This window comes from Cebus imitator, unplaced genomic scaffold (assembly GCF_001604975.1).
Source record: "Cebus imitator isolate Cc_AM_T3 unplaced genomic scaffold, Cebus_imitator-1.0 Scaffold1, whole genome shotgun sequence".
Classification (NCBI taxonomy): Eukaryota; Metazoa; Chordata; class Mammalia; order Primates; family Cebidae; genus Cebus; species Cebus imitator.
Genome location: NW_016107316.1, coordinates 15,646,612 through 15,674,284, shown reverse-complemented (window position 1 = coordinate 15,674,284; position 27,673 = coordinate 15,646,612). Strand labels below are relative to the sequence as shown.

Genomic DNA, 27,673 nt, shown 5'->3' with positions numbered 1-27,673 from the left:
GCCTCCACCTCCAGGGTTCAAGCAATTCTCATGCCTCAGCCTCCCAAGTAGCTGGGATTACAGGTGTGCACCATCACACCTGGCTAATTTTTCTATTTTTTAGTAGAAACAGGTTTTTGCCATGTTGCCCAGGTTTATCTCAAACTCCTGAACTCGACTGATCCACCTGCCTTGTCCTCCCCAAAGTGCTGGGATTACAGGCGTTAGCCACCTCACCTGGCCAACCCCAAATGGATTTTTAAATTTTCTATAAAGAATGTTAGAAAAACCCAGGAAGGATATGTGGATGTGGCCATGAAGGGTGCATGACCAAAGGGAGCATACCTTAGTTTAGGAACAAACCAAATAAATGAAGATGGACACTAAGTAAGGTAGCTATAATTAATTTTATGGGTTCATTCGGCAATATTTCTTAACATCTGGGGAAAATACATGGTATTGCCATTTCTTAATTATCACAGACACTGAACTTAAAAATTAAAGGAAGTTTGTTGCAGATGCTTTTTCTTAGAGACACGACAATTCTTGAGTGCCTTCCTTGGCCTTCACCCTGACTCCCGCAAGCAGACAACTTCCTCTGAAGCAGCCTTATTTTGTGTATCCTTTCACCAATCAAGGATCAGGGTGTGTGCTCCTTGGTTGCTAAAACCTTTTGAAGTTGACAAAAGGGAAGAGTTGAGTGTGGTATGGGGATGAGGGGCTTGCAAAAGCAGAAAGAGTTCCCCAGCTAAGCTAAGCTGATCCCCCTGGAAGCCTGTCCTGCCAGAGTCAGCTGACTCACTTCACAGGCAGTGTCTCCCCCAAGCCTCTTGCCTCAGCCTTTCCTTGCACTGTCTGGATTCAGAAGCACTTAGAGATTCAGGGATATGGCCAAATAGATGGGGTGGATCACTGATGTGTGATATGATTTGATGGAACACCTGTGGTCCCAGCTTTCAGATGGCAACATGTTTGGAGAACTAATTTCCACTAGGATTGTTGTGATTTAGAAAATACTAGGTTCCTTACTTCCCTTTTCTCTTCAACCTCTAAATCTCTATTCTGTGTCTCACTAACAGCTGATGATCTCACTTCATTGAGAAAATGAGTAAACAGAAGGAAACAATCTTCCTTTGCAAAATCCATTGAGCTAGTTTGACGTACATCCATGTATGCGGCCTTCCCTCGCATACAATGGATAGTGTCCTGTCCACCTGAGTCCAGGGTGCTGCCTCCTCATCTGCGGAAGGACTCTGCCCTTCTATTATGCCCCTCTCTCTCCAGCATCATTAAATCTCCCTCTCTACAGGAGCATTCCCATCAGGAAACATACATGTTATAATATTCATATCGCTGATAAAAATGTTCTCTTGCCTTACCCTCTCCAGCCACTTTATGGCAAAACCCCACAAAAGCGTTGCTTATTCTGTCTCCACAGCCTCACCCCATCACTCCTGAACCCACTGTAATCAAGCTTTCCTTCCAGCTGCTCCACTTAACCTCTCTGATGAAAATCAGTGGTTACGCATACATCTCCCCAGTCGTCATTTTACCTCCCTCTCAGCAGCATTGCCACGTGGCTGAGAGTGCCCTCTTTTCTGAAATCCCTCTTCTACTGGGCCTCTGCAGCAGCACACACTTCTGCTTTTCTTCCTTCCGTACCAGCCTCTCGCTCCCTGCATGTTCCTTCACCAGCTCTGCCTCCTTGCCCCAACCTCTATATCTTGGCATTCCACAGGACTAGCCTTCGGCCCTATTCTCATTGACACCCCGAGGTGATCACATGATTTCAGGCAGCATTTATACGAGGATGACCCTCAAACACCTATCTCCACCCCCAGTCTCCCATGAATTCCAGACCTGTACATCCACCTGCCTACTGCATATCTCCTCTTGGGTATGGGATGGGCATATACGAAGATACTGAAATTGATCTAATTTTAGTCTCAGTATCTCTTAGGGTGATAGAGGCTATGTTCCTAAAAATGAAGTAGTGGCAGTTCCATCAGATGCTTAGAGCCAGAGACAGTCCTAAGCAAACAGCTGGAAAAGAAATCATCCATTGAGAAATTCTGAGCAATAGGAATTTTCTCTGAAGATCACTTGGAAGTGCCCCATGAGAGAAACCATTAGCTTCAAACCCCTGCCAAGCCCAGAGACTGCCTTACACTAAAACAGATGAACATAAAATTAATAGGAAAGAACTTTCCTGCCCATCCATTTCTTCTCTTTCCTCCCTCCCACTGTGGACTCTGAAGAGATCAGAAATCACAGTGGCAAGAAACAGCGGTAAGGAATAGGACAGTAACAGGGGAAAGAGAGAAGACATTTACCTCCCTTTTCTTTCGTGTAGCTCCAGCCTCAGTAGCCCCAAACCGGAGGAAGGGGACCTTAAATGAAGATTGAAGCGTTGGTCATTATATTATACCAGCCTGACCATGTTAGTTACTGAACAGACTCTTCATAACCAGAGGCTTTTTATTATCTGAGAATGCCCAGGGCAGGGGAAGAACTAACCCCAACAGAACAGGCTTAAATGGACAGTGAGGGGAAGAGTTCAGTTGCTGGAAAATCACACCCTACGAATCCTCCTCCTGTGTTGTAATGGTTGCAATGGAATCAGCCCCAAACATGATTATTCTTCACTTTTGCGCTTCTCTCCCTGCAAACCTGCTTTCCTCCCAGACCTCCCTATGTCAGTGACTAGGACCAGAATCCATCCTGGCCCTTTCGCACTGATTTCTCGCTTTTACCCACTTCCACGCTGATGAACGAGCTCTGACAGCTCCTCTCCGCCTGTGCTGGAGTCTGGAGCCCTCACTGCCTGACGGCCCTGCCTTGGCTCCAGCATCCGCAGTTGTCTGTGCTGCAGCCATGTTCTTCTTTGTACAATGTAGATTAGATACTGTTTCTCCCCTACCCCAAACCTCCACCTGGCTTCCCCTTACACTTTGGATTTTATTCTAACTCCCTCTCCAGACCTGTAACCCCCACCTGCCTGGCTCCTGCCTCTGCTCCAGCCTCACCTCCCCCCCTGTCTCAGCGCTCACCATCTTCAGACTCCCACTTTTTCTTGCTGTTTCCTGAACACACCAGCCTCACCCCCATCTCAGGCTTTTGCCTGGGCCCAGCCATCTGCACAACACTCTTCCCCCAGGTCTCTGCATGTCTCACTCCCTGGGAGCCTCAGGCTGCTGCACAAACATCATCTCAGAGGGGAAGTCTCCTCTGACTTCTCCACCTAAAACAGTCCCCCTCATCCGTCCTCACCCCGTCCGCCTGCTCTGTTTTCCTCAATGCACTTATTACTAACTCACGTGATGTTATGTGATTATGTAGTTGACTATGGTCTATTTCCCAGTCAAAATGTAAGCTCCAGGAAATTGGAGCCGTCTCTGTTTTGTTTCCCACCGTGTCTCCAGCCCCTCAAACACTGCCTGGCTCAGAGTTGGCGCGTGTTAAAATTTTGAGGAAGCAAGCAAATAAGCACATGGGAGGATACCAAAACATGGCAGTAAACGGAGCTAAAAACACAAAAGAAAAGGTTAATACATTTTCATGCGTAAAAAAGTAGCACCCTTATCCTTTAGAGATAGGAGTGGGGAAATGGAGAGACAGTCAGAAAGGAAGATGGCAAGATTGAAGGATTCTCAGAAGACAGGACATTCACATGCTGGTTTGTAACTGGGAGTGGGGAGGAACGCTGTGACTCTAGAATACACGCCTAAAAGGCTGACTCTGGATGGGAGAACTGGAGGGAGATCCACTTAGACCCAGAAGGGTAGGCTGGGCTAGCTCAGTCAAATGGCCACCAAGTTTAACTATCATTGCCTTAGGATGAGAAATCTGTGCTCTGTAAACACCTACATTTTTTTCTTTCTTACTTTTTTTTTTTTTCCATACAGAGTTTTGCTCTTGTTGCCCAGACTGAAGTGCAATGGTGTGATCTTGGCTCACCGCAACCTCCGCCTCCCCGGCTCAAGTGATTCTCCTGCCTCAGCCTCCCGAGTAGCTGAAGTAACAGGCATGTGCCACCACACCAGGCTAACTTTGTATTTTTGGTAGAGATGGGGTTTCTCCATGTTGGTCAGGCTGGTCTTGAACTCCTGACCTCAGGTGATTCGCCTGCCTCAGCCTCCCAAAGTGCTGGGATTACAGGCACAAGCCATGGCACCTGGCCCAATACCTATATTTCTATAAACTTTACATTTTAAATGTTGGGGCTTTTTTTCTTTATTTACTGCACATTTTATTTTCATTATGTTGGGCTGGCAGAGGAAGGAGTCATGCATCAGGGTATACAGTTGTCCTCTTGCATGGTCATTCAGACAGAACCAAGAATCCAAGTTCTAAATGTCTTTAGGTTCAGAATCTAGATCAGGGTCAGAAGAGGTTGACGGCTGCTGCTAGGGGTTGGTGGATCCGCAGACAACGGCAGACAATAGACACGGAGCTTACTGTGGAGGGCTCTTGTCTGACACCCGAAAATCCTTCTTGGAGATCACATAGGGGACCAATAATAGACAGGGGCTGATACTCAGGAGTTGGGGGGATGGTCACGTCTGCACAGAGAGGACCTGAAAAGGCATCAACCTTTTATCTGTATCCCAGAAAGCTGTGTAGGGCCTCTCTGTAAGGATAGGGCCAGGGTTGCTCCTTGGCCTTGAGTTGGCCTATTTAGGAGTCCAGTATGAGCCCTGCAAACTTGTCAGCCGAAGACATCGGTGCCAGCTCTTCTTTATGCCCCTCTGCTTGAGACACTGGGCAATTCCTCTGAATGATTCATGATTATTATTCTCAGCTCTTCAAATGCAAGAAATTCCCATTCATTTAGGAAACTCTGGATCTCCTAGTTACTCGAGGTTTTAATTAACTGGTCTGGGGGTTTTCTGGTTCCCCAGTTTGATTTTCCTCCTTTACTTCCAAGGCTTTCTAGTAATTTTGGTCTGAATCTCACTTTCTCCATTCTTATTCCTGAGTTTTCTCCCAGATTCTTTCCACCAGTCACAGGGCCTAATCCAGAGTCCACAGAGAACAAGCCCTTGCTCAGCCCTAATGCATTCAGGAGTCACAGGTGCCGAGTGAGGGAAGCGCAGGTGCTCCTCTCTGCTGCTGGAAATCTCTCCATATGGGGCTTTCACTTGTTAAATTTTACTACTTTCATTTAGTATTGGTCCTTTTGAAAATGTTCTACCTAACTCGACTGCCTTAAGGGGAACAAAATGTGGGGCCTGGCTTGGCTATGCCAAGTGGTAAATGGTAGAGACAGGGTGGAGATGGTGGAACGAGAGAGGAGCTGGGGAAATCCTGGACAGCATGGCCCACCCACCAGGGGCACTCCCATCACGTGGCTCCACCAGGGGGCCCGGGCAGCTCTCTCTGTTCCCTCTGAATAAAGGGCACCTGCCCCTCAGCTGCTTCTAACCTATCCCCCACTACCTCCTCTCTTCTTGGAAGCCTGCCATACAGAGAGAGTTCCCAGGTGCTCAGGTTTTGGTATCGGCGATTGCCGCCTTATGTATTACGAAATGGGACGGCCCCATCTCTTACCCATCCTGGTCTTCCTTCCGTTTCCCCTCCTGGCTGAAGCTCAAGGACGAAAAATGCCCTTCAGAGGTGGCCTCTTTGGCACTTGGATTCTTTGCCTTTTGATAACACAACGGTTCTTTTTCTAGACAGGATGACCCTTTGTTTCTGCAGGAAGGAACCAGAAAGGAAGGAATTCTCTTAACTCTCAACTCAATTGTAGCACTTATTTTTATTTAAATTTGAAGTTGATGAGTTCTATGTGAATTTATGTATTTTTGTGAAAATAAACGTATACTTTTTTTGTGAAAATAAACCCAAATAAATAGTATTGTCTTGCTGTAGTCATAGTTTCGTCTGTAACCTCTGTGCTGCTGAATCAAACAGCTTTGGGTCCTTTGGAGTGAATGACCCCTCACAGGGTTATCCAGTTTGCCTTCCCTGAGAAGATCTAACTCTGCCAAAGACAAATATGACTTTTCCACCCCTGCTGCCAGAATTGCAATGCTACCCTTATTCACAGAAGAGAATCCAGTCTTCCTCCTTCTTCCAGAGGGAGTCTAGTCTTAAGCCTCTAGTCTAAAACATAAGCCCCCATTACTCCCGCAATGCGATATTCTCCTTCACATGTGGGTCTTGCTCTGCTAGAAGGTGTATTTGAGAAAAAAATCTCTCTTTTTATATCATTTATCAAAATTAAATAGAATTAAGATGCTGATTATCCTAAAATCTTACCCTAGCAGGTTTATTTGAGACTCTGGCAATTAGGGATTGCAAAGGAACTTACTCCTTTGGACCCTAATATATAAGAATGATTCTCAATTCTATTTTTTCAATCAATCATTCTATCTTTTAAGGCCTTCAGCTACCAAGGGAATAGGGCTTAGTTTGGACACTTCCATTTTTCCCTCAATTGTGGCTCCTATTCAAGAGACACCCAGCAAATGGTTAAACTACACCTCAAGGACAGTAAGCCCATGTTGGCCAGTGCCCACCCCAGCCATCAACCAGCTCCCAGGTCTTCAGGAGACAATTAGTCATTCTCTCTGCTGGTCATACCAGCATCTCCAAAAGCCCTCCGGCTTCTGCCACACTATATTTATTCAACAAATTCCGAGCTGTTCAGTAAAAGGGAACTACTGCAGCTTACTTTGGGCACTTTTTAGAAACAGAGAATTGAAGGCTGATCTCCTAGAAACAGTCATATAAGCTCATTTTTCTTCTACCTTCCTAGGTTCTTTTTTTATTGTTATCAACAGTTTTAATAAGGTATAATTTATATGCCATAAAATTCACTCATTCTGAGTATACAAGTCAATGGTTTTCAGTATATTTACCGAGTTATGCAACCACCACCACAATCTTATTTTAAAACATTTTCATCAACCCCAAGGCCCCATGCTCATTAAGTCACTCTCCACTCCCATCCCCAGCCCAAGGCAACTACTATCTACCTTCTGTCTTTATAGTTTGCCTTTTCTGAACATTCTCTATAAAAAAAAAATACTATAGGCTTTTGTTACTGGCTTCCCTTCACAGTGTACAATGGTTTTGAAGTTCGTCTATGTTGCAGCATGTATCAGCATTTCTTTCCTTACAATTGCCAAGTAATATTCCACTGTATGGATATACCACATCTTGTTTATCCATTCATCAGTTGATAGACATTTGGGTTGTTTCTGCTTTTTTGGTTGTTCTGAATAATTATGCTATGAACATCCATGTCCTAGCCTCTATGTGGATATATGTTTTCATTACTCCTGAGTAGAAACCCAGGAGTGGAATTACTGGGTCACATAATAATTTAATGTTTAACATCTTGAGAGACTGCCATGCTGTTTTCCAAAGTTGCTGCACCATTATACACTCCCTCCAGCAATATCTGAGGGACAGCACTACTTTTAACCAGATAGTTATAAGTTACGTACTTATGTAGAGACATCTCTTACTTTTAATTCTATAACTAGTTAGCTGAGATGATTCCCCACATTACATGCTTAGTATTTGATAGTATGTACCACTTCTCTGTTTATAGCATCTTTTCACTCTGGGCACAATATTGTAATACTACTACCCACCAAAACCAGTCCCAAACTCCATTTATCCTACTCCAATTCAATTTTAAATCTCCTACCCTTTTAGCTTTAGTACAAGTTGTTAACAATTTTTTTTTCCATTTCTGCGCTTGTTATTTCTGTGTTAGCTACTTGTTCTTTCAGACCAGAAAAGCCTGGGGAGTGTTGCCACCTCACCAGACACAGTGGTGGGAGATGCCCGGTGTCCTGCCGCCATCCAGCCTGGTGTGTGCCTCAGTACTGTCTCAGCAACGTGAAAGGATGGCAGGGGGTGGCAGCTCAGCCTAGCATCTTAGTGAAAGAAGAGCAAAGCTATGGAAGAGCAGACTTACGTGTAAATAACTGTTTTTCCTTCTTCCTGGGATTCCAGAAGAGGAGTTCTTGCCAAGGGTTTCAAATCAAAACTACAGTCATTAAAATTCACTTTCACCTTTAACCTTTAACAAGATAACAAGTGTGAGAAGGTTTTTTTGTTCTTTTTTGCTGTTGTTTTTTGAGACAGGATCTCTCTCACTCAGGTTGCAGTGCAGTGGTTGTAATCACAGCTCACTGCAGCCTCAATCTCCTGGGCTTAAGAGATCCCTCCCACTTCAGCCGCCTTCCTAAGTAGCTGGGACTACAGGCATGCACCACCATGCCAAGGTATTTATTTTTATTTTTTGTAGAGATGGGGTCTTGACATGTTGCCCAGGCTGGTCTCAAACTCCTGGCCTCAAGTGATCCTCCTGCCTTGGCCTCCCAAAGTGCTGAGATTATAGGCATGAGCCACCACACCTTGTGGTATGAGAATGTTTTGAAAACAATACTAACTCACATTTATATAGGAATTATTATTATACATTGACTGCTAAATATAGAGACCAAAACATCATTCTCCAAACTGGTATACATTCTTGGACGAAATTAGTTGTTTTAGAGTTTCTGAAACCATGATGGAGATTGATTTACTATTTACTGAGAAGCAAGGATCAGCTAAGCAAAGTTTAAAGTACTCCCTATCCACAAGATCTTAAACTCCAAAGAAAAAAGAAGCCACAGAGATTGTGCTGTTTATAAGCATTATGTAAAATGCTTTTCTCCAGAGAAAATCCAAACATTCTATTTCCCGGTCCCTTGCCATGGGGTGGCAGACAGGTACCTTAGAGTCCTCCAATCTTGCACCCATGCAAGGATTGACTGGAAGGGTGATACTGGCCCTGTGTAGAACATACATTTTGCTGGCACAAAGAAGACATAGAATGTAGTATGGCAATGTGTGAAATGCTTCAAGAAGAAAATGATCCAATCACCAAGATAAGAAAGTACTAAGGGCCTACTGGGAATGAACAAGCATACTGGGGGGAAAAGGAAATTTAAGAAATTAGAATCTTAATATTAAACACAGTGAAGAAAGAATTAGCACACTGGAAAATATATACAAAGAAATTACCAAGGGAAATGGAAAATATGAAGAATATATAAAAAGATATTAAGATAATAAGGCCTAATATATCTAATCTGAGCCCAGAAGCAGAATGCAAAGAATGAAGAAAAAGCTATGTTTAAAATGATAATTGCTGTATATTTTCCTGAACTGATGATAATCATGAATACAGAGATCCAGGAAGCACAACATATATACCAGTAGGTTAAACAAAAAGAAATCCAGCCAGATGCAGTGACTCACGTTTGTAATCCCAGGACTTTGGGAGGCTGAGGTGGGCAGATTGCTTGAGTCCAGGAGTTCGAGACCAGCCTGGACAACATGGTGAAACCTCATCTCTACTGAAAATACAAAAATTAGCCAGGTGTGGTGGTGCATGCCTGTAGTTCCATCTACTTGGGGAGGTGAGAAGTGGTGATCGCTTGAGCCCAGGAGGTAGAGGCTGCAGTCAGCCAAGATCACGCCACTGCACTCTAGTCCGAATGACAAATCAAAACAACAACAACAACCAAAAAACAAAACCCATACCCAGACACCAGCAGTGAGAATGCAGGACACCTAAAGGCAAAGAGAAGATCTTCATAGCAGCCACAGAAAAAGGACAATCAGAATGACAGCAGACTTCTCAAAAACAACAATAGAGGCCAAAAAACGAGAGAAGTATGTCTTTAAAACATTAAGAGAAATAAATGTCAACCTAGAATTGTGTGCTCATCAAATTATCTTTTTTTTTTTTTTTTTTTTTGAGATGGAGTTTTGCTCTTGTTACCCAGGCTGGAGTGCAATGGCGCGATCTCGGCTCACCGCAACCTCCGCCTCCTGGGTTCAGGCAATTATCCTGCCTCACTGGGATTACAGGCACGTGCCACCATGCCCAGCTAATGTTTTGTATTTTTAGTAGAGACGGGGTTTCACCATGTTGACCAGGATGATCTCGATCTCTTGACCTCGTGATCCACCCACCTCGGCCTCCCAAAGTGCTGGGATTACAGGCGTGAGCCACCGCGCCCGGCCTCATCAAATTATCTTTAAAGGTAAACAAAAATTGAATTTTAAAGGCTGAACTTCAGAAAAAAAGAAAATGATCCCAGAAATTTGGTATAAAATGGAAGGAGGGACAGGATACATATTAAATTCTTTCCTCTTTGTAGCTCTCTCCCATATCTATATCTGCTACATAACTGTACAGAACTCCTATTGGTAACTTCAGATGGGATGTTTCCCTTTGGATGTACCCAAACTAGAGATCATTTGTTAAATTAATAAAATTATAAAACAAAGCACTGAGTGATTTAAATCCCAAGAAACTGTTGTTGTTGTTCCTCCTCATTTTTCTAATTTTATCCAAGGTTCAACCTTTGTCTGCTTTCTGTTAGGCTAGCTGACTCTTCTTTGTGTGTCCATAATAATATGTGCATATCAGCATTATTGTGTTTACCACATTGTAATAGAGTGATCTGTTTAAATATGTCTTCTCTATTAGATTGTGAGCTCTTTAAAGGCAATTACAACTTAATACATGATTCTTTGATGGATGAATTAATGTACTGTTATAGGATGAATTGTGTGTACCTGGAAAAATATCTTCCAATCCTAATCCCTGGCATCCTTATTTGGAAATAGGATCTTTGTAGGTATTATCAGGTTAAAATGAGGTAATACTGAACTAGGGTGGTGGACCCTATTCCACTGACAGGTGTCCTTATCAGAAGAGGGGAATTTGGACACAGAGTGAAGACGATGTGAAAATGGAGATAGAGACTGCAGAGATAGAGCTATAAACCGAGGAACACCAAGGATTGCCGCAACCATCAGTAGCTAGGAAAGAGTCAGGGAGCCTTCAGAGACAGTGGCCCTGCTAATATTTTGATGTTAGCCTTCCAGCCTCCAGGACCGTGGAGAATAGATTCCTGTTGTTTTCAAGGTGCTCAGTTTGTAGTACTTTGTAATGGCAAGCCCAGTAAACTAATACATACAATATCGATTCTCAAAACTTTGAACTCCTCTCTGACTCTCAGTTCTCCCTGGCCTTCCAAATGTAGTCACCAAAATCTAGAATTCCTTTGTGTCATCATATCAATTTCTTTGTTTCATTTCTCTTGCCACCATCCTAAGACTCTTACTGCCACAAATGTGGATTCTTATTTTTTTTTTAAATTCTTCAGTGATCTCCAGCCTCCAGTCCTATCCTATATCCAAACTGTCATATACCTCACATGTCAGATTAAAGTTTCTAAAAACATCGTCTCCAGCATCTCTCTCCCTCCTCAGCAATCCTGACTCCCCATTCCCTACATGATAAACTCCCAACTCGTTAGCTAGCATTGAAGATTCTTTGCAAAATGGCTGCCACCTAGATTCACAGACTTAATCAATGACTGGTCTTCCATTCATTCATTACACAAACAAGTAAACAGGTGCAAACTGTGTGATCCATGAAAAAGTATATGGTGGGACAAAAGAGAGACTACTCTGTGCAGCCTAGTATAAGGAGGTGGTTTGGAACGACTTCAGAGAGGAATTTTTTAAGTGGCATTTTAATAGAGTCTGGAAATAATGTTTTCCCCCAAAAAAATGAGGTTTAGAGAGAAAGCCCAGCTTGTGCAAAGGCACAGATGTGTGAAGAATACCATTTATTTAGGTAGTTGTGGAAGACCTGGTATTGTTGGAGTACAGAGTAGAAGGTAGAGAAAAATCAGCCCAATCTCATATGTCATACTAAAGAGATCACATTTAACAGAGGGACACAGGAATCACTAAAGACATTAAGTTGGGCAGTAACATGACATGCCACATTCCACCCCAGTAGCGCCATGCAACATAAGGGAAAGTATGGCACTGTGTTTCAGAATGTAGACTATGGAGTCAGAGACCTGAGTTCAGTTTCTGAGTCTACCACATTATGGCTATATGGCTATAAATAAGTGGTTTCAACCTGGTGTGTATTGGAATCATCTGAGGATCTTTAAAAAAGACTCATTTCTAGGTCCCACCCTCAGAGATTCTGACTTCATTTGTCTAGGGTATGGCTTGGCTATCTGAGTTTTATTTATTGATTGATTTATTTAGAGACAGAGTCTCACTCTGTTGCCCAGGCTAGAGTGCAGTGGCATGATCTTGGCTTACTGCATCTCCACCTCCCAAGTTCAAGTGATTTTCCTGCCCCAGCCTCCTGAGTAGCTGGGATTATAGGTGTGCACCACCATGCCCAGCTAATTTTTGTATTTTTAGTAGAGACAGGCTTTCACCATGTTTGCCAGGCTGGTCTCAAACTCCTGACCTCAGATGATGCACCCATCTTGGCCTCCCAAAGTGCTGGGATTACAGGCATGAGCCACCATGCCCGGCCAGAATTTTTTTCTTAACTTTCCAGGATATTCCGATATAAAGCCAAAGCTAAAAAATACTGCTGTAAAATTGACAAGGTACTTAAGTCATCTGTGTAATAGTACCTATCAACTGAATCATCATTGAGTCAATAATGAAATCAAGATGGAAATTTAAAAATTCTTTGGACTGAAGGATAATAGTGACACGCAACCTATCATAACCTTTGGGCTTCAGCAAAAGTGGTGTGTAGGGAATCCATGAGCCCTACATGCTGGGTGCCAGAATGCAGGGATCCATGAGCCCCACATTGGGCACCAGAATGTAGGGAACCAGCCCTATATCACCCATGGGTACCCCAAGTTCAGTGGCGACAAAGGAATGAGAAAAACACAGATTAAGAGAGACAGTGGGACCAGGGGGCCATCACTTATTACTTTGGAGGAGGCAGTGAAGGTCCCGAGCTCTGATCATCCACACTATTTATTGATTACAATCACTTTGATCTATAGGGTAGGGGTGGAGTGATGGTGGGGAGAGGGTGATGGTGGAGTGAATCAGTGAACCGGAACTGGTGTGTCATTCTAAGGACTGACAACAGTGGCAGTTTGGGAGTTTCACAAAACAAGAACATGTGGTTTTCTTTAGCCTATGATCTATGTGGAACACGGGCCTTACAAGGAACCTACAAGTCTGGCTTAGTTCTACAGAAGGGTTTTACATCCTTGATCACAATGTTTATAATAACAGAGCCTAGGTCACCCTGCACCAGAACATGAAGCATGGAGAGGCCTTCCTCCTCAGAGGCCTCCTGCGGCCTTCTGCAGTTTGTTGTTCCTTGTTTATGTGTTACTCATAACCAATTTATGTCGGCACTCTGTAAGTCCTTTCTCCTTTGCTGCTTTTCCCAACAGTGGTGCTTAAAGGAAAGCCTACATCACAAAGTCTGAAAGAGCACAAATAGACAACCTAAGGCCACACCTCACAGAACTGGAGAAACAAGGACAATTTAAACCCAAACCCAGCAGAAGAAGAGAAATAACAAAGATCAGAGCAGAAATAAATGAAATTGAAACCAAAAATATATAAAAGATGAATAAAACAAAAAGCTAGGAGCAAAAAGAAGCGTATAACAGTGTCTGGTACATAGGAGCTCAATAAATAATAAATGCTATAGATTGGACATAAGAATGGGAATTTGGTTTATGGGAATGTTTAGGAAGGGGCAATTTATTATTATTATTTTTCGAGACAGAGTTTTGCTCTTGTTGCCCAGGCTGGAACACAATCTCAGCTCACTGCAATCTCTGCCTCCTAGGTTCAAGCAATTCTCCAGCCTCAGCCTCCAGAGTGGCTGAGATTACAGGGACATGCCATCATGCCCTGGCTAATTTTTTGCATTTTTAGTAGAGACAGGATTTCACCATGTTGGCCAGGTTGATCTTGAACTCCTGACCTCAGGTGATCCACCCACCTCAGCCTACCAAACTGCTGGGATTTCAGGTGTGAGCCACCACACCCGGCCAGAAGGGGCAAATTAGAAAACGATTTAGGAATGGATAGGACAGAGCCCAGTGCTGGATTAAGTAAAGAGATGAGAGATAAAAAAGAATCCTGATATTTCCTACGACCAGGAACACAAAAAAAGCAAGTTAAATGCAGAAGATGACAAGCATGACTCGCTCACTTTTGGGTAGGTTGAGTTTGACTTATGTGTGGAAAATAGACAACTGAATATTTGTGACTGGAACACAGAAGCCACACTCATCTTGCTCCAGTCTCCTCTGTCTCATGAAGACACTCCAGAACTATCGTAGTGGTTAAGCACCTGAGCTTCCTCCCACTCTGACTCCTGGTCCCATCAGCACCTTCTGCTTAACAGTGTGGGATATGGACCCCAAGTGTTCAGGCTGGAGACTGAAAAGCGGCATCACAATTATCTTCAAAATTTGAAAAACATGTTGGAGAGAAACTGTTCCTTTATAGGGTTAAAAATATCAGCATGGTCTTCAATGCCTTCTGGCACACACCCGCTTAGTGTGTAAAGACTAAGATTCGGTAACAGTGCTCGTATAAAAAGCCAGTCACCCCCAAACATGCCAGCCCCCATCAGGCTAGAGAAGTATAAGGTCACAGAAGAGAATCTGACAATCATCTAAAGAGGATATTTTCCTTAGCTTTTCCTTACCTTACATTAGTCACCACCAGCACCTTAATAAGGGTGAAAACAAACAGCGTGACTGGAATTCACTGTATGCCCATTAATTGCTCACTATAAATCAATATTCTAAATATCATCATCTTAATACATGATCAGAGTTAAATCTATTGTAAATAGACTTCTGATTTGAGTGGACCCTATTCAATGGTTAGAGCTAGGATTATGATGCTCAAAGTAGACAAAGAAATAAAGTAACAGCCATTCTTTCAGAATTCTGTCTTAAGGCTTCTTTCTGTCTTATGTAACATTCACAATGCCATTTGTGGCCATTTTTAAAAAATAACTAATGAAATGATTTTAGTTGTGCTTCCATTTAGGATTAGAAAGCATCCCAAAATAGAAATAATAATGCTCTAGAAATAATGGTGCTCTCACCCCAATGGCAAAAAAAGGTCAGATAATCTACAAAAACACAACTTTTATTGAGCCCATAAGGTCTCAAGGCAAAGAAGTAAACTAAATTCCAAACAAAGACAAGTCCCTCCTACGAGAGGCAGGACACAAAAACTGTTTCGCCTTTGGTAGAACATGAGAGAAAAAGGTGGCTTCCTCTCTTTCTCCTCTGGTGCTCTCATGCTCAGATTAAAAAAAAGAAACAAAAATGGTGATTAGCTGGACTTCATTAAAATTTAAAATGTGTGCTCTGCAAAAGACATTGTTACGAGAATAAAAAGACAAGCCCATTAGACTGGGATAAATTATTTGCAAAATATATACCTGATAAGGGACTTATATCCAAAATATGCAAAGAACTCAACACTTAACAATAAGAAAACAAACAACCCATTTTTAAAATGATCAAATCATCTGAACAACAGACAGCTCACCAAAGAAGATATACAGATGGCAGACACATTAAAATAGCATATGGCAGAGAAGTATATGAAAAGATGCTGGGGGTAGAGCAAGATGGAAGAATAGAAGCCCACACCCTTTATTCTCCCTGCTAAAACAAATTTGAGTATCTTTCTGCACACAGAAAAGCACCACCACAAGAACGAAAAATCAGGTGAGCAATCACAGTACCTCATTTTAACTTCATATCACTAAAAGAGGCATTGAGGAGGGCAGGAGGGACAGTCTTGAATCACTGATGCTACCCCTCTCCTATTCCCCAGTCACGGCCATGTGTTACAGAGAATTTGTGCATTTGGGGAGGGTGAGCCCAGTGACTAGGGGACTTATGTTGAATTTGGTTCTGCTCTGTCACAACAGAGAATAAAGCCATGCTGGGCTCAGCCAGTACCCATGCAGGAAGCGAACATTTGGACCAGCCTTAGCCAGAGGGCAAGTGCCCATCCCAGTGATTGGAACTTGAGTTTCCCCACAAGCCTCACCATTGTGGGCTGAAGTACCCTGAGCTCCTAGGTAAACTTGAAAGGCAGTCTAGGAACAGGGACTGTAATTCCTAGGCAATACCTGGTACTGGGCTGAGCTCAGAGCCAGAAAACTGGTTTGGCATGTGATCTAGGGAGACACCAGCTGGCATGGCTGAGGGAGTGCTTGCACCATCCCTCCCACAACCTCAGGCAGTGCAGCCTGCAGCAACTCCAAAGGTGCCACCTTCCTTCTGCTTAAAGGGAGGAGAGTGAAGAGTAAAGAGGACTTTTTCCTGCATCTTGGATACCAGCTCAGCCATAGTAGGATAGGATAGCAGATAGAGTCCTGGGTCCCCATTCCAGGCCCTACCTCTGGGACGACATTTCTAGACACATCCTTGGTCAAAAGAGAATCTGCTGCCTTGAAGGGAAGGACCCAACCCTGGCAGGATTCATCATCTGCTGACTAAAGAGCCCTTGGGCCTTGAAAAACCAGCAGCAGCGATACTCAGGGAGTCCACCATGGGCCCTGGGCTCTGAGATGTGCTGGCTTTAGTAGTGACCCAGCACATTCCCAGCTGTGGTGGCAATGGTGAAAGACTCCTTCTGTTCGAGAAAAACAAAGGAAAGAGAAAAGGGAACTTTGTTTTGTACCTTAGGTACCAGCTCAGTCATAGTAGGATAGAGCAACAAGCAGGCTTTTTAGGTCCCTGAGTCTGGGCCTGGGCTCTTGGACAGCATTTCTGGACCTGCCCTAGACCAAATGGGGAGCCCAGAGCCCTGAAGGGTGAGTCCCGGGCCTGGTAGCATTCACAAGCTGAAGGAAGAGCTCTTGGGCTTTAAGTAAACATCAGTGGTGACCTGGCAGAATCCCCATAGACCAGTGGTGGTGGTGGCCACAGGGAGAGGATCCTCTGCTTTGGAAAGGAGAGGCAAGAGTGGAAAGGGTTTTGTATTTTAGTAGGAATGCCAGCTTAGCTGCAGTAGGAAAGAACATTAGGTAAACTAAGGTATTTTCACTCAAGCCCTGGCTCCCAGACAGCATCTCTGCCCAGGACCTGGAGGAACTCACCCCCCTGAAGGGAAGGGCCTTGTGCAAGACCTGGTGCTGTACTGTCTTCAGGTCTGACCCAATGCAGCACCAGTGATGGTGGTCACAGGGGTGCTTGCATCATGACACCCCCAGCTCCAGGTGGCTCAGCACAGAGAAAGAGACTCTGCTTGTTTAGGAGAAGGTTGGGGGAAATGTCAGGGGTCTCTGCCTAGGAACCAGATAACTCTTCTGGATCTTATCAAAGTCTACCAAGGCAATACCTCTATGAGTCTGCAAAAACCGCAGTATTATTGGGCTTGGGGCCCAAATCCCCTCAAATATCTGAAAAGCCTTCCCAAGAAGGACAAGCCCAGACTGTGAAGACTACATTACCTAACTCTTCAATGCTCAGACACTGACGAATATCTGTAAGCATCAATACCATCCAGGAAAATATAGGCATATCAAATGAACTGAACAAGGCCCTAGGGACCAATCCTGGAGAAACAGACATACATGACCTCTCAAACAGAGAATTCAAAATAGCAGTTCTGAAGAAACTCAAAGAAATTCATAATAACACAGAGAAGGAATTTCAAATATTCCTATCATATAAATTTAACAAAGAAAATAATTACAAATAATTGGCTGGGCATGGTGGCTCATGCCTGTAATCCCAGCACTTTGGTAGGCCAAGGCGGGTGGATCACATGAGGTTAGGAGTTCTAGACTGGCCTGGCCAACATGGTGAAACCCCATCTCCACTAAAAACGCAAAAGTTAGCCTGCTGCTGTGGCACATGCCTGTAATCCCAGCTACTCAGGAGGCTGAGACAGGAGAATTGCTTGAGCCCAGGAGACAAAGATTTCAATGAGCTGAGATCATGCCACTGCACTCCAGCCTGGCTGACAGAGTGAGACTCTGTCTCAAAAAATAAAAATACAAATACAAAAATTAGCCAGGCATGATGGTGCATGCCTGTAATCCTGTAATCCCACCTAACTCAGGCGGGGGTGTGGAGGTGCTGAGGCAGGAGAATCTCTCGAACCTGGGAGGCGGAGGTTGCAGTGAGCTGAGATAGTGCCACTGCACACCAACCTGGGAGATAGAGCAAGACTCTGTCTCAAAAAAAAGAATTGTCTTGGGCCACAAAGAAACACATAAAATACACTACCACTAATGATAGCTAATGAGCTAAAAAAAAAAAAAAATCACAGCCAGGCACAGTGGCTGACGCCTGTAATCCCAACACTTTGGACGGCCAAGGTAGGCGGATCATGAGGTGAGATCGAGACCATCCTGGCCAACATGGTGAAACCCTATCTCTACTAAAATATTAAAAATTAGCTGGGCGTGATGGTGCACGCCTGTAAGTCCCAGCTACTCGGGAGGCTGAGGCAGGGAATCGCTTGAACCCAGGAGGCAAAGATTGCAATGAGCCAAGATTGCATCACTGCATTCCAGCCTGGTGACAGAGTGAGAATTTGTCAAAAAAAAAAAAAAAAAATCGCAAAAAAATCTCATAATGAGGCTGGACTCAGTGGCTCATGCTTGTAATCCCAGAACTTTGGAAGGCCAAGGCAGGTGGATCACCTGATGTCAAGAGTTTGAGACCAAGCTGGCCAACATGGTGAAACCCCATCTTTACTAAAAATACAAAAAATTATCCAGGTGTGGTGGCGGGTGCCTGTAATTCCAGCTACCGTACTCGGGAGGCTGAGGGATGAGAATCACTTGAACCCAAGAGGCAGAGGTTGCAGTGAGTCGAGATCGCACCACTGCACTCCAGCCTAGGCAACAGAGCAAGACTCTGTCTCAAAAAAANAAAAAAAAAAAAAAAAAAAAAAGAATCAAGCAGAAATTCTCGAGTTGAAAAATGCAACTGACATGCTGAAGAATATATCAGAGTCTTTTAATAGCAGAATTGATCAAACAGAAAAAAATATTAGCGAGCTTGAAGACAGGCTATTTGAAAATAGACACTCAGAGGAGACAAAAGAAAAAAGAATAAAAAACAATGAAGCACATCTGGAAGATCAGAAAATAGTCTCAAAAGTACAAATCTAAGAGTTATTGGCCTTACAGAGGAGATGGAGATAGAAGTAGAAAGTTTATTAAAAGAGATAATAACAGAGAACTTCCCAAACCTAGAGAAAGATATCTATATTCCAGTAGAAGAAAGTTATAGAACACCAAGCAGATTTAACCCAAAGAAGACTACCTCTAGACATTTAATAATCAAACTCCTAAAGATCAAGAATAAAGAAAGGACCCTAAAAGCAGCAAGAGGAAGAAACAAATAAACATACAATGGAGCTCCAATATGTCTGGTGGCAGACTTTTCAGTGAAAACCTTGCAGGCCAGGAGAGAGTGACACGACATACTTAAAGTGCTGACATGGCCAGATATGGTGGCTCATCCCTGTAATCCCAGCGTTTTGGGAGGCTGAAGCAGGTGGATCACTTGAGGTCAGGGGTTCAAGACCAGCCTGGCCAATATGGAGAAACGCCATCTCTACTAAAAATACAAAAATTAGCGGGTGTAGTGGTGCACAGCTATAATTTCAGCAACTGAGGAGGCTGAGGCACAAGAATCACTGGGACCTGGGAGGCAGAGGTTGCAGTGAGTTGAGATTATGCCACTGCACTCCAGCCTGGGTGACAGAGTGAGACTGTGTCTCAAAAAAAAAATTTATAAAATAAAGAAATAGAGTGCCGACAGAAAAAAACTTTTACCCTTGAATAGTATTATCCAGAAAAAATATCCTTCAAGCACGAAGGAGAAATAAAGACCTTCCCAGACAAACAAAAGCTGAGGGATTTCATCAACACCAAACGTGTCCTATATGAAATGTTAAAGGGAGTTCTTTAATCTGAAAGAAAGGGATGTTATAAGCAAGAAGAAATCATCTCTAGATACAAAACTGACTGGTAATAGTAAGCACACAGAAAAGCACAGAATAATATAAAACTGCAAAGGTGGTGTGTAAACTACTCTTATTTTAAATAGAAAGACTAAATGATGAACCAATCAAAAATAGTTACAATAACTTTTGAAGAAATAGTACAATAAGACACAAAGAGAAACAAGTTAAAAAGTAGGGGAACAAAGTTAAAGTATAGTGTTTTCACTAGTTTTCTTTTTGTGCGTTTGTATATGCAGTCAGTTTTAAGTTGCCGTCAGTTAAAAATAATGGGTTATGGCTGGGCGTGTTGGCTCATGCCTATAATCTCAGCACTTTGGGAGACTGAGGCAGGCGGATCACCTGAGGTCAGGAGTTCAAGACCAGCCTGGCCAACATGGTGAAACCCTGTCTTTTAAAATAAATAAATAAATAAAAATAATGGGTTACAAGATAGTATTTGCAAGCCTCATGGTAACCACAAATCAAAAAAACAACAACGGATTTACAAAAAATAAAAAGAAAGAAAGTAGGCCAGGTGTGGTGGCTCATGCTGCCCGATGCACACAGAAGCCAATACTATGGCATCAGATTTTTGAGAGAAGGAAAGCCTTATTACAAATTAACCACAAGCCAGGCATGGTGGCTCACACCTGCACGTTGAGAGGCCGAGGCAGGTGGATCACCTGAGGTCAGGAGTTTGAGACCAGCCTGACCAATATAGTGAAAACCCATCTCTACTAAAATACAAAAATTAGCTGGGCGTGGTGGTGTGCACCTCTAGTCCCAGCTACTTGGGAGGCTGAGACAGGAGAATTGCTTGAACCCAGGAGGCAGAGGCTACTGCACTATGGCTTGGGTGACAGAGTGAGACTCCATCTCAAAAAAAAAAAAAAAGAAAAAGCTTCAATGAGATATCATCTCACTCCAGTTAAAATGGCTTATATCTAAAGGTCAGGCAAGAACAAATGCTGGTAAGGATGTAGAGAAAAGAGAAATCTTGGACACTGTTGGTGGGAATGTAAATGAGTACAACTACTATGGAGAACAGTTTGGAGGAGCCTCAAAAAACTAAAAATAGACCTACCACATGATCCAGCAATCCCACTGTTGCAAACATACTCAAAAGAAAGAAAATCAGTATATTGAAGAGATATCTGCACTCCCATGTTTGTTGCAGCACTGTTCACATTAGCCAAGATTTGGAAGGAAACTAAGTGTCCATCAACAGATAAATGGATAAAGAAAATGTACTTACACACAATGGAGTAATATTCAGCCATAAAAAAGAATACGATATTGTTATTAGCAACAATATGGATGGAACTGTAGGTTATTGTGCTCAGTGAAATAAACCATGCACAGAAAGACAAATATCACATGTTATCACTTATTTGTAGGATCTAAAAATCAAAACAATTGAACTCATGGAGATGGAGAGCAGAAGAATGGCTACCCGAGGCTGGGAAGTGTGTTGAGAAGGTGAAGGGTAAGTAGGGATGGGGTTAATGGGGACAAAAAATAGAAAGAACAAATAAGATCTAGTATATCATAGCACAACAAAGGGACTACAGTCAGTAACACTTTAAATGCACATTTTAAAATAACCGAAAGGGTATAATTGGATTCTTTGTAACATGAAGAATAAATCATTGAGGGGATAGATACGTCATTTTACTTACATGATCATTATCAATTGCATGCCTGTATCAAAACATTTCATGTACCTCATAAATATATACAACCACTATGTATCCACAAAACTTAAAATTAAAGATTAAAAAAAAAAAGACATCAAGACTCCTATTCTTACAGTAAGCAGAAATCTGCTGTCATTGGAAGACAGACAGGAAAGTGTCATCCAAGAACAACCATAGATACAAGGTCAAGTTTGGCTGCCACAAGGCTAAGAAAAAGGAACCTCAGGAAAGCCCTGCTCCTGAGGCTTTAGCACACAGGGCTTGCCTAAGACTGAAGCTCAATGAGAAAAACATAAGATATTTCTCTGCCTCCACTAGGAGCCTTGCAATAAGCAACATGCAACAGCGGTATACTCCCATGGGAGAGGCAAGGGCATGGAGAGAACACCCCTCCACCTCTACGATGCCAGCTTGCATGGATAGCTGAAAACTGAGGGAGGAGCAGAAACACTTGAGAAAATCCTCTGGTACCCCACCTCCACCCTAAGCACAGGACAAAGCAGCCAAACCACTAGAGGTATTTGAAGCCTGTGGTGCACTAAAGGTAACAATAGCAATAACAATACCCAAAGCCAATTCAGCTCCAACTAGATAAGCCTAATCCTTCACACAAATGCTTGACAGAAGAAAAGGCAAGTCCATTTCTACACATAAATACTCTGTGTACACTGTTCTTCTACAACAAATATCTGGCACTCAATAAAAAATTACAAGACATGCAAAAAAAAAAAAAAAAAAAAAAAAAAAAAAAAAAAAAAAAAAAAAAAGAAAGAAAAAGAAAAAGCAAGGTAAAACAATCTATTATCAAGAGACAAAGCAACCAAGAGAACCAGATTTATAAATGACCCTAATGTTGGAACTACCAGATAGGGAATTTTAAATAATTAATATGGTAAAGAATCTAGTGGAAAGGTGGACAACATGCATGAGCAGATGAAGAATTTCAGAATAAATTAAAAACTATATAAAAGAATCAAATGGTAATGTTAGAAATTTAAAAATCATATCAAAGATAAAGAATTCCTTTGATGGGGTCTTCAGTAGATGGCACACAGCTAAGGAAGGACAGCGAACTTAAAAACAAGTCAGAAATCATCCAACTGAAATACTAAATAAGGAAAAAAAGAGTGGAAAAATAGAGCAGAGTAAGAGCTATGGCACTGTGAGACATCATCAAGTGGTCTAATATACATATAATTGGAGTCTCAGAAGGAAGATAAAAAGCAGAGAGAATAGGGAATAAGAAGTATTTGAAGTGGTAATAATGGTCTAGAATTTCCCCAAAATAATAAAAGACATAAAACCACATATGTAAGAACTTCAGAGAACATTAAGATAGAAAGAAAAAAACAAATACAGACAGATCATAGTCTAGCTAATGAAAACCAAAGAGAAAGAGAAAATCCCAAAAGTATCCAAGAAAAAAGAAACATCACATACACAGAAACAAAGATAAGAATTACAGATTTTTCACTGAAAAATGAAATTTTCAGAACGAGACCATCTCAAAAAAAAAAAGGAAAATTTAAAAAAATAATAACTATAAAAAATTTTATATCAGTCTCAAGAATTTTCAAAGTCCAAAAGGTTCTATAATTTCTAGTATATTAACCATTACCTTCTCCTTTTACAAAATTCACTTTCTATGTATCCTGTAGGCAGTTTTAGCCACTCATTTGGAGTCGTAAAGTTCCTTGAATTAGAAATTTGTGGGAATCTGGAATGTAGCTGAGCCTTCTCAACTTCTTTGAATTCTTTTATTGTATACATTTTGCCTGCAGGAAGAATAAAAATTTAAATTAACATCCTTAAAGGCAACTGCCATTGCTCTTGGGCTATGAAATCACATAACAATTAGAAACTAAGTACCAGTCTCACACTGAAGAAGAGTTCTTTTTTCATTATCCTTGTCATACTGTGCTTTTTTCAAAGGGTCACGAAATGGTGGGATGGTAACCTACAAGAGAGGCACTTGTTTGAGGACTGAGCTGCAGGTATGAGTAGTAAACATTTTCAGTCTATTCTAAGCATCCAAATATGGATGGCTATTATGCCAGAGAGTAAAGTAAATAATATAGTATTTACAAACAGTCTTACCATTATGTATATTTAATAATTTACAAAGAGATGGGGGCATATCAATACCTCTCTTAACAAGGCCCTCCAGTCAAAGAGACAAGGTTAGCTCTTGTTTCAAAGTGTGGGTTCAGTCTTCAAAAATTATTATTTTTGTTATCATATGTTCCCAAATTTAAAAAATTCCTTTCCCATGCACAAAAGAAAAAATATATCCATATATTCATCTTAATGCCTAACATTGATAATCAACAACATAACTAACATTACTTAAAACTTAACCAAGTTATTCAAAATATAGATCATTTGTGAGCCAAGGTATGGAAGCACTAAATCTACGTTAAAGGCCAATATTATCAGTATCAAAATGACAGTTTACGTAAGAAAAAACAGGATTCACCAACAGCAACATTCACCATGCAGGCCTAGTCAGTGAAATTCTACCACAGTCTTAAAAGGTCACTCATTTATCTTTCTAATCCTCATCAGGCTAGTTTTTCAGGGGTAATTATAATACACATCATGACTGTAAGGTCTTTTAGGCTAACAGTGCCATGGACACCATGTTAACCTCTGTGACCTGCACGGACACTCCAGATGAGTTCCTGGAAGACCGACGAAATGATCAACCCCTGCTGCACCTACTTAACTTTGAGATAATCCCTATTGTTCCTTATTCCCCAATGGATAAGGTCATTGGACTTTGTAACCGACCTTGGTCAACCTCGTGAGTCCACACCCTACAACCCCCTCCCAGCAAACAACTGCCCTAAACTATAACTTTCCACTACCCATCCCAAATCTGTAAAACCAACTCTATCCCGCTGCCCTTGGCTGACGCCCTTTTCGGCCTCAGCCCATCTGCACCCAGGTAAATAAACAGCCATGTTGCTCACACAAAGTCTGTTTGCGGAGGGGGGGGGTCTCTTCATTCAGTGCGCATGTTTTAACAATGACTATTAAAGTTGAAATAAACAGTGATCAGACTGCCCAGTATAATTTTGCTTTTACAGAAGTTATGAAGAGTGCTACTTACAAAATATTAAGAAAATATTAACTCACTATAAAAAGGAACAAAGAAAGGTACTATCATTTTCAGGTATTTGTATGTGAGCTATTCATATATGAAGAGCAGATCAAATTTTCAATGGCACTGGACTCTGCTGCTGGAGAGCTGTACTCCTTTGGAGGTGTCAGAGCCTTGCTTTTTCATGTTTCTTGTCTTCTTACATGACATCTGTGTATCTGGGGTAACGGATGCTTCTTCCTGTTTTTTGATTTGCTTTCTATGGCGTTGGATGGGTAAGGCACTTCAGCTTTGATCCTGGATGTGTGCAGCAGTGTAGTCTCCATATGATTTCTCCGGCTGCAAACAGTGTCAGTGGCGTCTGTGTTTTCCTCGGTGGCTTAGGGTACAGTTGTTGAAGGCTGTGGTTAAGGTTTTGCTGGGGATGGGGACTCTGGGCGGGCCAGTCCTCAGCCTCAGTGGAAGCACTGACAGGCTAAGCGTACCTGGCCTTGGTCCTCAGAGGAGCATACACTGGAACTGGTGCTGCAGGTTCAGGTGGGCCAGTTCTTGGGTCTCCAGGTAGCTTGCTAGGGTGCAGGCAGTGGCCGTAGTGGGTTAGGTGGATGGGCAGATTCTTGAACGCCTGGGCAGTGGACATGTCATAGGCAATGGCAGTAACAGTGACGAGACATTCTCCCAAGTGGCCCACATGGGGGCTGGCAGTGGCTGCAACAGGCTGAGTGAGCCAGTCTCCAGACCCGCAGTTGGCGCGTGCAGGAGGGTGCCAGCTGTGATGGTAGCAGCAGGCTGGTGGGCTCTCGCCAACAATGGTGGATGGGGCAAGGTGATCCCTAGCCCCCTGCAGTGTACTCTGGTAGGGGAGCTGGTGGCTGTGCTGTGTCCCTGCTGCTGGGGAGGGTGGGGTTGCTTTCAGCGGCGACAGGCATAGGCAGGCAGCTAAGGAGTGTATGTTTCAGCCTAGGTGATACTACAGGTGGGGCCTGTCTGCCGGATACAAGAAAGTGAGCCATGGCGCCCGTGCTGAGGTCAGCAAGGTTGCTGCCAGCTGCTCACATCTTGGCCCTCTGCGAGTCGAGGCAGCGCCCGTGTTAGTCTCAGGCAGGCTGCCACACCTCCCCCTCCTTCCTGACCTTGGATGTTTCCTTGTCACTTCTCTAGAATTCCAGTGTTCTCTCTTAGATGATATGTTCCAAGTACAATCGTCTACTCACTATTTGGGTTCTTCTGTTGAGGAGGTGAGTGTCAGATGCTGTGAGCCAGTCATCTTGAAGCTCTCCAACAGAGTCTCGCTCTGTTGCCCTGCCTGGAGTGCAGTGGTTCACTGCAGCTTCGACCTCCTGGGCTCAAGCCATCCTCCCACCTTCACCTCCCAAGTAGCTGGGACCACAGGTGTGTGCCATCATGTCCAGCTAATTTTTTAATTGTTTTGTAGAGACAGGGTCTCCCTATGTTGCCCAGGCTGGTCTCGAACTGCTGGGTTGAGGCCATACTCCCACCTCAGCCTCCAAAGTGGTAGGATTATAGGCGTGAGCCACCACACCCGGACCAAATTTTAAATTTAAAATTGAAGATAGAAACAAACAAGAATCTAAAGTTTTAACAACAGTTATAAGTCCTGAGACTCTCCTATTTCTACTGACAAGCACTTGTACATCATAAATGGAGGTATTATAACACAGTGGTTCTGAAACTATTTTATTTCAAAACATTGCTGTTGTTGTTATATCCAAATAACTGGGTCATGGAGTTATGCAAGATCTTCCAAATGTTTGTACATTTCATTACTTAATATCAAAGAATCATTCATTAATATCATTACCAATTTCACCAGTAAGATCTTTTGAGTATTGGGACACTGTCACACTTCTGATGGGGAATATGAGTTTTCCAAAATTCCAAATGTTTTGCTTGAAAGCTCACATTTTATCACGGGCAACAAATATCATCAGTAGTTTTTCTTGAAGTGACAAACTGATTTCATTCATTTTTTAGAAAATACCACCAAATACCCAGGACTTACTAATCATAGTTTGTAAGGCATTCTTTCAAGTAAAAACGGTGTTTCATGGAAGAAAAAAGAAAGCAGCCAGTTCAGCTCACAATTCAAGCAATCATCCGTATTTCAGTAGCAGCACAAGTGCTCTTCGCATACTTCCATTTCATCACAAAGAATATCTAAAAGATGTGTACTGAAGGAGGAAGACTTAATAAAGTTAATTTTAAAGTAAAGCCGCAAAAAGCACATTCAAAGAAATGCTGAAGATCCATCTGAAGGAAGGAATCACGGCTCTGTGTTCCTAAAGTCAGATCTGTCCCACTCCCAGGAAAGGAAGACAGACAGGGTCATTTGGGCTGGTCTGAAGCCAGATGCTCTGGATCATCTCAAGCCCTACTGTTGAAAGAAGGGGCAGGATGAACCTTTCCTGTACTGAGGAAATTAAAAGGGGGAAAGGAGTTAACATTGGATATCTCCACTGGAAAACCCAGAATTGAGAATAAGGACAAGTTTACAGACTCTGCAGCAGCTCAGGAGCAGGGTCTGGGAGGTGCCAGGTCCATAAAGAGTACAAAGCAGATCACTAGGAGCCCAGCCTCGAGTCTACCCGAGACACTCTCAGGTGGAGTCTCTGTCAGACATGGGCAAGGACCTGGATCTGAAGACACGAAACAGCAATGCTGGGTCTACAAATGGGGCCAGCACCTAAGCCACAGAATGTGATCATAAGGAATAACAGTTGTAGTACAACCTGGGCCTGGGACCAGAGATGTGTCCCACCGAGATTTGGGAGGCTGTGGGACCATTTTGTGGGATGACACAAGCCCACAGCATGACTGTACAACTTAAGGTTGGAGACCTCCAAAAACAATTAATATTAGACTTCTCAATGATTTGGACACATGAGGGCCAATACTAGTTCTAATAAAACCTCTCTAAAAAGGATAAAAAGTATTCCCTAAATACCATTTAAAAATGGTATCCTTTTAAATGTTCAAGAAACCTTATTAACAAATAATTTGTGTCACTAAATTCACTTGAATGCAATACAATTATATTTTTTTC

At 42.6% G+C, this 27,673-nt stretch overlaps 1 protein-coding gene across 4 annotated transcripts in view; it reads right to left on the bottom strand.

Moving 5' to 3' along the window:
• Positions 1-367: 367 nt before the first annotated feature.
• Positions 368-27,673, bottom strand: part of FAM228B (family with sequence similarity 228 member B) — a 42,343-nt gene continuing 15,037 nt past the window's right edge. For 3 of the 4 annotated variants that reach the window (XM_037737695.1, XM_017526823.2, XM_037737694.1), the window contains 6 exons: positions 23,376-23,463; positions 23,125-23,281; positions 7,913-8,017; positions 5,530-5,673; positions 2,313-2,369; positions 368-649 (listed from right to left, as the gene is read on the bottom strand). In XM_037737695.1, coding sequence (XP_037593623.1) covers positions 643-649; positions 2,313-2,369; positions 5,530-5,673; positions 7,913-8,017; positions 23,125-23,281; positions 23,376-23,463 — 558 coding nt within the window. In that variant the 3' untranslated portion in view covers positions 368-642. The remainder of the gene's footprint in view (positions 650-2,312; positions 2,370-5,529; positions 5,674-7,912; positions 8,018-23,124; positions 23,282-23,375; positions 23,464-27,673) is intronic. The other variant, XM_017526808.2, reaches the window with a different exon arrangement.